This window comes from Trachemys scripta, chromosome 9 (genome assembly GCF_013100865.1).
Source record: "Trachemys scripta elegans isolate TJP31775 chromosome 9, CAS_Tse_1.0, whole genome shotgun sequence".
Lineage (NCBI taxonomy): Eukaryota > Metazoa > Chordata > Testudines > Emydidae > Trachemys > Trachemys scripta.
In genome coordinates this window covers 98578797-98590715 of record NC_048306.1, presented here as the reverse complement: position 1 = coordinate 98590715, position 11919 = coordinate 98578797, and the positions used below count along the sequence as shown (strand labels likewise).

Genomic DNA, 11919 nt, shown 5'->3' with positions numbered 1-11919 from the left:
GTGCAGGAAGGGGCTCAGGGCAGGGGTGCAGGGAGGAGTTGTGGGAGGAGGCTCAGGGCAGGGGGTTGGGGTGCAGGAGGGCTGTGGGGTGCGGCAGAGGACTCAGGGCAGGGGGTTGGGGTGCAGGAGGGGGCTCAAGGCAGAGGGTTGGGGTGCAGGGTGCGGCAGGGGGTTGGGGTATGGGGTGCAGCAGGAGTGCAGGGTGCAGGCTCCGGCCCGGCGCCGCTTACCTGGAGCAGCTCCAGGGTGGCAGCGGCACACAGCGGGGCAAAGGCAGTCTCCCTGCCTGCCCTGGCCCTGCACTGCTCCCAAAAAGCGGCCGGCACCACATCCCTGCAGCCCCTGGGAGTGGGGGGGCAGAGGGCTCCGCGTGCTGCCCTCGCCTGTGGGTACCTCCCCTGAAGCTCCCGTTGGCCGCAGTTTCCCGGCCAATGGGAGCTGCGTTGGGAGGTACCCACAGGTGAGGGCAGCGTGCAGAGCCCTCTGTCTCCCCTCCCCCAGGGGCCGCAGGGATGTGGTCCTGGGAGCAGCACGGGGCCCACGGCGCCACGGGGGTGGCAATCCTGTGGGCCGGATTGAAAGCCCTGACCGGCTGGATCTGGCCGGTGGGCCGTAGTTTGCCCATCCCTGAGATAGATGTCCCCCTGTTGTGATGTCCCACAGGAAGAGGGAATATGTACCCTCAAAGCAGTTTATAATCAGCCTGTGCAATGTCTGACCTCGATTAGTCCTCTTTGAGGCTGCCTCTGAACACTGATTGCATTGCAGGGGTCAGCAGGCAGCAGCCCTCTCCCTCGAACACTGGAAATTCAATTTTTGATCATTCCGAGAGACCTGGACAGATTCCTCTCCCCAGCATTGGCAGAGCCTTATGCTTCAGGAGGTGCTGTTGCTTGGAAGAGATGTGAAATAATTATCCCCTCCAACTTGCTTGTAATGCCCATTCAGTCGTGTCAGTGAGAGAGATGGATGATGCCTGAAGTGTTCTGGCTGGCGTGGCACTCCCCAGGAGAGACTGGAAAACTGCCTGAGTTTATTTTAAAATGTCAGGCAGAGGGAGTCTGTACAGTATATTGGGCTACAGCGATAAATGGAATGTTTCCCTCCACTACACAAGTCTGTCAAGGCCTTGTGTCAGTGCCAGCTTAATGGCTTGGATTGCTTTCCCATTCATCGCTACGTCCATCCTTACTGACAGTGGTGGTCCCTTGGTTTTTGAGTATGGAGGTAGTTCCTTTGCTATGTCTCAAACACATTTCCACCAGTGGGTTTTCCCTCACGTCTCCCTGTCCATACAAGCTTCTCCAGTCGCTGCACTTTCCAGCCAGCGTGAGGGCCAGGATTCTCCCAGTCTTTTATCCCTAACTCCCCTCTGACTCAGCTGCCCTCCTCTGCAATCTACACTTGTGTGTGTCAGCCCTGTGCCGTGCCCAAGGTCTCTTATCCCCGGAGCTCACCTTCACATCCCAGGCTCCTGTGTCAAGGCGCAACATTCAGCTGCTGCCAGAGCATTTGGCAGTCATGAGATGTGAACTGGGTTGTATTTTTTGTGTTTAATTTCAGTGACACCATGGAAACAGAAGAGAAGCCAAGTAGCACTTGTGCTGCGAAGTCTGCAGAATCTGTGAGTGCCACTCTGTGAAATCAAATGTGCTGTGTTCAGCTGTCCATACACGTTTTGCTTGGATCCCTTCCTCTTCTTCCCTGTCACAAAGTGGGATGTGCCTCTAAGGGAGTTGGGCGTATCCCTATCTGTGACTAAAGTAGCTCCCTCCTAAATGATAGGTTTGAGGCTAGAGGTCAGGTGATGGTCTGCAGATAAAAGGCCAGCAAGCAGCTGAGAGAGAAAACTGTAGGGAGCAGGTAGGCTTCTGCAGGAGACTCTGGATCAGGAGAAGGGGCCAGGTAGAAGGACCCTGGTTTATCTGTTTGATTTGGACTGCATTAGTATTGAGGAAATTAACTCCTCCCCAAAGAAAAGCACTGAAATTCTGCTGCTGTTGGGGACTTCATTCTGATGCACTGGCCGGTGAATTGGCCCACTCCCCACAAGCCATTCAGTCACAATTTTCCTGACTGGGAGAGCTTGGACGTTGCTTCTGGAATGCCAAAAGGAGTTGCTAGAGTAATACCAGGCGCTCATGTTCCCTGGGGGCTGTACCCTTTGCTCTGCAGTGTTTACAGCCCACAGTGAAGGATAGAGCTTGGTGCTTGAATTCTGATCCCTGCTTGGGAATAGTGCAATTGTGCTATTGCTGCGCTACTGGCTGGCTCATTAGATTTCTGTTGTGTAATGCTTGCTCTCTCAAGTATGTTAGAAGTAAATATACATACACCCTAAGCAGCAAATGTAGCAGCCGGGCCATGGTATTTTCTGGGGCTGGTGAAAGGAAATAAATAAAATGCTACCCAAAGGTAATGCACACATGTGAACTAGTCATGGGAATCTTTGAGATTTTCTTGTAGATAGCTGAAAGGGAGACATTCTATTCGTTCAAATGTAAGTAGAGAGATTTGCTGAGACTAGGCAAGGAAACAGGGTGGAAGTCCTTACTTCGTCAAGAGCCTGTGAGCAGTGCACTCTGGGGGCAGGGTGTCTTGAATTAGTTTCTGTTACATGAACACCATTGGTTGTGGCAAGGGGCAAGCATGCATAAGCAATCTTTGTGGCCTGAAGCATTCCTGAGTTTAATCTGCCCCAGATCAGAAAAGAAATAATTGAGGGGATTAGTTGAAGGGCTAAACTAGCTGTACTCGGTGGGTCTCTTTAACATAAAGCAGCTACAAAGAGACCCGATGTACTTTCCACCCTCTGCGAAAGAGCGCCAAGCAGAGACTTACCCTGCAGACGTTATCTAGGGCTGTGGGGACGAGTTATTCCAGCAGAGCACTGGAAACGCGCAGGCAGTGGAAATACAGTAGTGAACGGTCGACTGTTCCAAAAGTCATAATACTGGGTTCTCCCTCCCCAGCCATTGTACATCGGAGCAGGGTGGCTTTAGCCCATCCGCTTCCATTAACCTTCCGCATCGAATTAAGGTGTGTTCTGACTTCCCGAGAAGTTCTAGTCATATCATGAGGCACAGCCTGTGACACCCAAAGTATTGCTGCTTTGAGTCCTTCCCCACTATAATCACCAAGGAAATATAAGCACAATGTGAATATAGGCGACTGCTCTTGGGGGAGATTCTTTTCTCCTCATCTGTTGAAGGTATAAAAGACCAAACAAGGCAGCATGTTGAGGCTTTTTGGCATTTGGTTCAGGTCTCCTCGCAACACCTTCCATTCAGTTCGGTGTCTGCATTTAATCATAGGGGGTCTTTCCCCTACTCCCGTACATAGAGGCACTCCCATTAATGTTTCTGGGAGCTGGGTTATAGGCATTGAGGGAAGAATTAATGCTCTTTTCTCTTCCCAGAGGTGCTGGTCTCTGAAGCACGTGACGGGGCATGTACTGTTAAATGTGCCCATCTATTAGCTCTCTCGTGGGCAATGTTTTAACAGAGTTTTATCCTGGGGGAATGCAGGGATTCTGATGACCTGTTTTTTTTGTTTTGTTTTGTTTGTGTGTGAAGAACCCAGAGCCTAAGGACCAGATTTCAAAAATGATTAAAATTTTAAGTGGTGAAATGGCTATTGAGTTACACCTGCAGTTTTTAATACGAAACAACAATACAGACCTGATGATTCTCAAAAACACAAAGGTAAGAGACCTTGGATTGTCTTTTTCTTTCTGGAATCATCACAGATTTTCTGGTGACTGTGTTTCAATACTGAATGTAGTCTCCTCCTTGAAGCAGTAGGCTTTAGCCAGGTCTGTATGTCTCTTGGAGGAGTCTATTTATTCTGTCTCTCTCTTTCCAAGGATCTAGTTTAGTATATTGGTCAGACCAGATTGATTTTAAAACTTGAAACTCCAAGGCTAAGAGAGGGCTGCTGGTTCCCACTCTCTGGCCCAAAGCCATCAGCCCCCAGAGTGTGGCCCAGGGAATCCTGAGGTGTGGCTTGTGGGCACCTTTCGCTGTGTCTGTGGGTTGAAGCTGCTCAATTGCAGTATTTTAATGCAGGGAATAAACTGAATGTATTGGGGAACTCGCGTAATTTCTATTTCACTAGGGAAGATATTCAGAGAGAGAGCGAGTGTGTGTGTGTCTGTGTGTTAAAATTTATGTGCAAAGTAGGTGCAGCCCTTGGGCTCATGGGAAGCTTTGTCCCTTCTGTCCTTTAAGACAAGTGATTATTGTTAATCACAACAGAGAGATTATTTGAATCTGAAATGTAACTTTTGTCCTCAGCAAGAGGTGGTGTGAAACCGTTGCTTTAAGCAAGTACACGTCTGTTGGGAGGTTCCATTTTAAATGAACTGGAAATGCCTAAAACTCTTTTGGGTAGTGATTCGGCGTAGCCTTCTAGGAAGGGCTTGAAATTGCTGTGTAACAATAGGTTCCTGGAGCGCCTGGCTAGTTAAGAGAGTTCTAGTCTCAGTTTGTGCTGTTGCGTCATTCCAGAGGTGTACAGAAAGAACTTGTCTGCACTAGAAGAATTGGGTTGAGATTAGATAGGAGTGTTAACAAGCAATGCACCCCCATCAGGAAAAAGATCATGCTTAGGTTGGGGTTAGTTAATACAACTCTATCTAATTGTGACTTATTTTTCTAGTAGCAAGTCCAGAGTGAGCAGAGCTGTGCGTCTTAGTTGTGAATCTTTGCTGCAACCTAGTGTCTGTTTCTTGCTTCTTGGTGATGCTCGTCTATTTTGCTCTTCCAGGATGCAGTGCGGAACTCTGTATGCCACACAGCGACGGTTATAGCAAACTCCTTTATGCACTGTGGGACAACCAGTGACCAGTTCCTTAGGTAAATACATTGCAAAGAAGTCCAGTTAGCATTCAGAGAGCTAGAATAGTAAGTGCAGTACTGTTCACCCCGTCTCCGAAAAGACATTGCAGAACTAGAGGAGGATCAGCAAAGTGGTGATGATGATCAAGGGGCTTGAAAAAGCTGTCCTATGAAGAATATGAAAAGATTAGAATCCTTTCCTTTAGAAAGGAGATGGATAAGCAGAGAGGTGATAAAAGAGTATGAGATAACGAATGGTCTAAAGAAGGGCGATTGGGAGCGTCTGATCTCCTGTCTCATAACACAAGAGCAAGGGGACATTCAATGAATTTAAAAGGTGGGAAATTCAAAACCAATAGAAGGAAATATCTTTTCCCACTTCATGTAACTGGACTGTGGAATTCACTGCCACCGGAAGTCATTGTGGCCAAGAACTTAGCAATATTCAAAAAGGGTCTGGATATTTACATGGATATCAAGACTATGCAGTGTTTCTATACATAATTATAATTTTAAAAGTGATATTAAACCTTGTGCTTTATGGCTTAAACCAGTCTCTGACTATTGGAGATCAAGATGAGACCGAGTGGGAGGATCAGATTATCCCACATCAGCCTGTTTGTGGAGTTCTTACCCCTCTGAAGCATCTGGGTCTGGCCACTGTCAGCGATGGAATTCTGCTCTAGATGGACCATTAGTTTAGTCCAGTCTGGCAGTTCCTATTTTCCTGTAAATAGAGGCTGGCTTACTGGTGAGCTAATGACACTCATGGAGGTCAAAGGTGGGGACTGAACCCACTGCGGGAGGTGAAGAAAGAAAATGACTCTATGATCAAATCCCTGTAGTTGGGCTGGGAACAGTGTCGATGGACTGCATGGTGAGCAATATCCAGCTCTCTGGAAGGATCGCTCAGCCTGCAGCCCGGTCTTTGAATATGTTGAAGTAGTAGATTTATGTAGTTCTGTGTCGTCACTTAATGCTGCTGTTCAGGACGGTGATTTCCAATGTTCAGCGGTTGAGCTGATACCAGCCAGAAATCAGGGCTGCTCTAGGCAGTGGAGCATGGAAGCAGCCCCTCCCCATCTCCAACAGGTGCCGGTTTTGACAACAGTTTTTTCTGATGAAATGTGGGTGTTGGGTGTTATAGAAACAATATTTAACCCCTGACTTTCCTCCTTCCAGAGATAATTTGGAGTGGCTGGCCAGAGCCACGAATTGGGCTAAGTTTACTGCTACTGCCAGCCTGGGTGTCATACATAAGGTAATGCTGCCTTCATTCCTGTGGGCCTAAATGTAAATTCTTGCCATGCCAATGCTGAGACTGTTTGTTTGTCTCTTTTGGAATGGAGTGGGGTTTCTGGGTTCTACACTCCAGTCCTAGTCACACTCCAACTCGTAACCAAGTTTGTACCCAGTCACTGATAGGCTGACTGTAAATGTGGCCCGATTATAACTTGGTTGGAACCGAAGCAGCTAATGGTACCTGACCCACGCCAGAGCCCTTGGTTGGCCCATGGTCGTCCTTCTGTGAGCGGTTTGGTCCTTTCTTTATTTGCAGTGCAATCCAGACACTTTAACCATGTTGGTGTAACTGGTTTGGTTGAACCTTAGGACATCTCGGAGTGCATTGTCCCACGTGCTGCCAGTGCCACCTTTTGTGTATGTTCTCCAGGCACTTTATTGCTATGGAGGCACCGCACCATAGAAGAGCTGCCCAGACATTTCCCAGATTTACTGGTACAAACGTAACTAGGGAGCCTGTGGACATGCAAACACGTCACTGATGGCAGAACAGTTGCTGTGTGGACACAAACTGAACAGTGTTACCTATAACCAATTTAGGTGATTTGGCCTCTGGCTAGTTACAAAACCACTGTTAAAACTTGTGCTGTGGACAGGGCCGAATGTTTTAACGAGCGTCTTCAAATATCATAAACAGGACATCTAATTTTTAAGAAACATCAAATACACGTGGCAGCTTCTTAATCAGAGAGATGTGCGAAGACTCTGTTGATTTCCAGTTTTTTTTTCTGACTGTATACATGCATATAGCAGAACGTGCACTGGGCTAAACAAGGGCATGTAGTGTAATTATGGTCAGAAAAGTGGTGGAGAAATATGGCTTAAAGCAGGGGTAGGCAACCTATGGCACGTGTGCCAAAGGTGGCACTCCAGCTGATTTTCAGTGGCACCCATACCAGGTCCTGGCCACTGGTCGGGGGGGCTCTGCATTTTAATTGAATTTTAAATGAAGCTTCTTAAACATTTAAAAAACCTTATTTACTTTACATACAACAATAGTTCAGTTATATATTATAGACTTATAGAAAGAGACCTTCTAAAAACATTAAAATGTATGACTGGCACGTGAAACCATAAATTAGAGTGAATAAATGAAGACTCGGCACACCACTTCTGAAAGGTTGCCGACCCCTGGCTTAAAGGGAAGAACCTTCAACTGACTTATCAAAATCTAAGTGCACAGAAGAAGAATACCGTGAATGAACAGATGATTTAAAGTACTTACAAGGACCATTTGGATGGAAGGGACCTGTGAATACTAAACCTGTGAGGTGGATGTAATTCTCTAATCCAACCCTGATAGATCACATCTAGCCTTGAATATGTGCAGTGAAGCTGTGATCTAGACAAATGTTTGTCCAACTTAATTAAAATGGGGGTAAGGGCTCTTTTTGCTACTGTACAGTCAGAGACCCCACTCTTCTCCCCTCCTTTGCATCAGTTGCGGAGGATGGTGGCTTCCATTTACCAAATATCTGTCGTTTTATAATTTTATTTTGTGGCTTCATGATGTTACTGAGCTTCGTATGGTGATATGTTCCAGAGGAGCATTGATGGTGGCCGACCTTGCCGATTCAATGCTGGGAAAGCATTTTCCAGTCTGAAATAGTGGGAAACCATTGTAATTGCTTTGTGGGGCTAGAACCTTTACTTAAAGCATCCTGATTATTCAGCCAGATATGGTTCCTGAGCCAAATTTCTTTGCATTGGCTTTGGATAGCAATCATGTGACCAGAGTGTAGTCACATGCCTCTGTGTGAATAAGTAGTTCAGAAGTGCAGAGAACACAGCATTAAAAGATAAAAAGATTGAACATGTTGGGTTTGTGTTAGATCAGAGCATGGAAATTGGTGGCTAAAGCAGATGTTTCCTACTGAGCGTTTAAAATATTGTAACAATGTCTTCTAATTAAGCACTGTTTTCTTTCTCCTCTCGTTTTTCCTCTTTCCCCAACCCCTTGGGCAATGACTTTGCAGGGTCATGAGAAGGAAGCTCTACAATTAATGGCAACATACTTACCCAAAGACACCTCTCCAGGCTCGGCCTATCAGGAGGGCGGAGGTCTCTATGCATTGGGTCTGATTCATGCCAATCACGGTGGTGACATCATTGACTATCTGCTGAACCAGTTGAAGAATGCCAGCAATGATGTGCGTACTAGATTTAACCATGAACCTAGTTGTGTTCTCTTGTACCCAACAGTGCGCTAGGTGCTTCACACAAACCAGGCCTTTGAGCGCTTACACTTTAAAACAGATATGATACGACGACTGGTGACCATTAACAGCCTGATAACAGCAGAAGGGCACGACTAAGACAATGGCTACAGCAAATAACCCTAACGCCCTTCTTGTTAGAATACAAGTGGGATTTTAGGATGGACTTGTATACTTGTTTCAAAATAAATGTACTCTACAGCATGACTTTCTACCCATCCCTCCTTTGTTTTAGGGTAGACTTACTGTATTATGCTCTGATTTTGGCTCCAATTACCTACCAAAGGAATAAATTGCTCAAGTGATTGTGCTGCAAACTATCTTATGTGTAAACAGTTTCAGCAAGGATTTGCTGGGCTTCTTCAACTCTGACCCTTATGTTTGGAACAGCCTCCTAACGAATGTTTGCCCAGAACCCTTCCTCTCGCTCTCTCCTAGGGTAGATAATAAAACAGAAAATATCATAATGCCACTATATAAATTCATGGTACACCCATGTCTTGCATACTGTGTGCAGTTCTGGTCACCCCATGTCAAAAAAAGTACTAGAATTGGAAAAGGTACACAGATGGGCAACAAAAATGATTAGGGGTATGGAACAACTTCATATGAGGAGAGATTAAAAGACTGGGACTGTTCAGCTTGGAAAAGAGATGACTAAGGGGTGGGATATGATTGAGGTCTATAAAATCATGACCGAGAAAGTGAATAAGAAAGTGTTTAACTCTTCACATAATACAAGAACCGCGGTCATCCAATGAAATTAATAGGCAGCAAGTTTAAAACCAACAAAAGGATGTACTTCTTCACAAAACATACAGTGAACCTGTAGAACTCATTGCCACGTGATGTAGTGAAGGCCAAAAGTATAACTGGGTTCAGAAAAGAATTATATTAGTTTGTGGAGAATAGGTCCAACAATGGCTATTAGCCCAGATGGTCAGGGATCAAACCCCATGCTCTGGGTGTCCCAAAACCTCTGACTGCCAGATGCTGGGATTGGACAACAGGATGGATCACTTGATAATTGCCCTGTGCTTTTCATTCCCTTTGAAGTATCTGACATTGGCCATTGTCAGAAAACAGGATACTGGGTTAGATGGACCATTGGTGTTGGTCAGTGTGCCCATTCTTATGTTCTTCTAGGGTATCTTCTAAGTTTCCCCCTAGGTCTGTGAATCATTCTAGCTGGAAAGATCACACTCATTTTGGGCTTTATTTTATACTGTATTGCTCCTTCATGCCATCAGAGAATACAAGGTGATGAGGGCCTTATGAATACCTGTATACATTTCCAGTCAGGGTCTATTGGGGCAACACATTTTGCCCATTGCATATCTCTGTACAATGGTGGCCCTGTTTAAATAATTCCTTGGGAAGAATGCTAAAAATAAATCATCAGAAAATCTGTTGTACTGGGCTTGTAGCACCCCTTACTGGGCAGAGCTCTGGGCTGGCTTTGGGAACATAGCTGTTGTCTTGATCAGAGAAAGCGATTGGCTGGGGCTGGCTGGAAAAGTATTGGGATTCATAACTAGGGGCAACAGTTCATTTGAATTTTTGGGGGATAGGGCCATACACTACTGGTTTCCAGCTTAAAGCTCTGGCTTCTTCAGCCGAAGTAGACACCTTCCCATTGTAATACATTGAGCAGTAAGGAAAATGGTTGTGCTTTTTTTGTAGATTGTCCGACATGGTGGTAGCCTGGGTCTGGGTCTGGCTGCCATGGGGACTGCACGCCAGGATGTGTATGATTTGCTGAAAACAAACCTCTACCAGGACGATGCAGTGACAGGTAAAGAAGCTGCTTCTAAAACATGAGCTCTTGTTCGTAATATAGATTATTTCCACTGTGCAACTCTGTCCTGGCCTTTCCATGACCTACAAGGTCTTTTTATTTTGTTACATTGGCTCAGGTTAACAGAAGAGCTTATGAGATGATCTGAATGTGTACTGGCATGAGAAACCTATTGAACCTGGGAGGGCATAGCACTAACCCCAGGGCCCACGGGCTGGTGGCTAGTAACGTGATATGGGCATACATCAAATACACCTTCCACAGTGATTCATTAAAATGAAGACGCTGCTGCATTAACAATCTATCTTTTAAGTAGCTTTATAATATTTCCCAGGGAGTGATTTTATTATACTGCTGTCTAGTTAAGGCTTCTGCTAGTGCGGCTCTGTGTAAACATCATCGGTATGCATTCGCAATTTCCCTTTAGAAACGTCCTTCCTTCCTGTAGCTTTTGTGAGTGAGTGAACACCATGCTGAGCAGCAGGTCTGCTGGGCACAGTGTCTGGAAACTCTGTATTGGCCTGTATCTCAGTAGGATAAGGGGCTTCTGGGTATCGTGTTTACATTGGAATTGATATATTAGCCTATTTCGGGAGCTCTGCATGCTTTACTGATTCCCTTTTGCTGCTGTGCAGGTGAAGCAGCTGGTCTGGCATTGGGTCTGGTAATGCTGGGCTCTAAAAATGCTCAGGCAATTGAGGACATGGTTGGCTACGCGCAGGAAACGCAGCATGAAAAGATCTTGCGGGGCCTGGCTGTGGGCATCGCCCTGGTGATGTATGGGAGGATGGAGGAAGCAGATGCCCTCATAGAGAGTCTCTGCAGAGATAAGGTGAGTGTGTCTGCGTTTTGATACCGTCATGGTCTGTTTCAGAGATTTCCCCCTGCTCCCTTCTGAAATCTCCAGCTTTGGTTAGGGTGACTGCTTTCACCAGAAAAGTTTTTCCAAATAACTGAATGTGTCGATGTTGGGTGATGTGTGGCAGTGGTCAGTAAAGTTATTCTGAAAGGGTTGGACGATTCACAGCTCATGATACTTTTTGCCTCTAGATTATTAGTGCCAAATGGCATTCCCACCTGATGGCTGTTCTGTGGCATATCCCATGCCTAGTAGACAGGTGCCTATAGCCCGTTTTTCCCCCTGTTGGTAGCTTCAGAGCCCAGGAATTGAGTAGACTTGAAAACTGAACTTCTGACTCCTAGCTTTGTCTGTAGAAATATAAATATTGAAGCACTCTCTGTCTTCCAGGATCCAATCCTCCGTCGTTCAGGAATGTACACTGTAGCTATGGCTTACTGCGGCTCAGGGAACAACAAGGCAATCAGACGTCTGCTGCATGTTGCTGTAAGTTCTGCGGAGTCTGGGGCAGGTAAACGGGATAGCTGGGGTGGTGGCAGCAAATACGCAGTCCATTGACAGAACTCGGTAGCTGTAATGTTAATATTCTAATCTCAAATAGTGATGTAAAGGGAGTAAGTGGCCTCTCTTTGCTTAATGGAAACACAAGGATTAGAAGTCATCGGGTTTGCAAACATTAAAGCTAAGAGACATTCAGCAAGAGAATAAACAAACTCCAATATCGCTTAAAGCAACGCTATGCTAAAAAGTAGAACACAGCCCTAGAGTACTTGCTAGCTGGGCCTAAGAGTTTCTTATCTGCTCCAGATAACCTTCCTCATAATTTATTGTGCTCAGCAGAAACCAGGTAGCTTCTAAAATATGGAGGCCATCAGCTCTTTCTGACTAATAGGTCTGTGAGCCAAA

General features: G+C 45.9%; 1 protein-coding gene across 1 annotated transcript in view; it reads left to right on the top strand.

Moving 5' to 3' along the window:
• Nucleotides 1–11919, top strand: part of PSMD1 (proteasome 26S subunit, non-ATPase 1) — a 124768-nt gene that overhangs the window by 10830 nt on the left and 102019 nt on the right. The window contains exons 8-15 of the mRNA XM_034780945.1: nt 1564–1624; nt 3576–3704; nt 4768–4856; nt 6021–6099; nt 8117–8290; nt 10040–10151; nt 10790–10986; nt 11404–11499. Coding sequence (XP_034636836.1) covers nt 1564–1624; nt 3576–3704; nt 4768–4856; nt 6021–6099; nt 8117–8290; nt 10040–10151; nt 10790–10986; nt 11404–11499 — 937 coding nt within the window. The remainder of the gene's footprint in view (nt 1–1563; nt 1625–3575; nt 3705–4767; nt 4857–6020; nt 6100–8116; nt 8291–10039; nt 10152–10789; nt 10987–11403; nt 11500–11919) is intronic.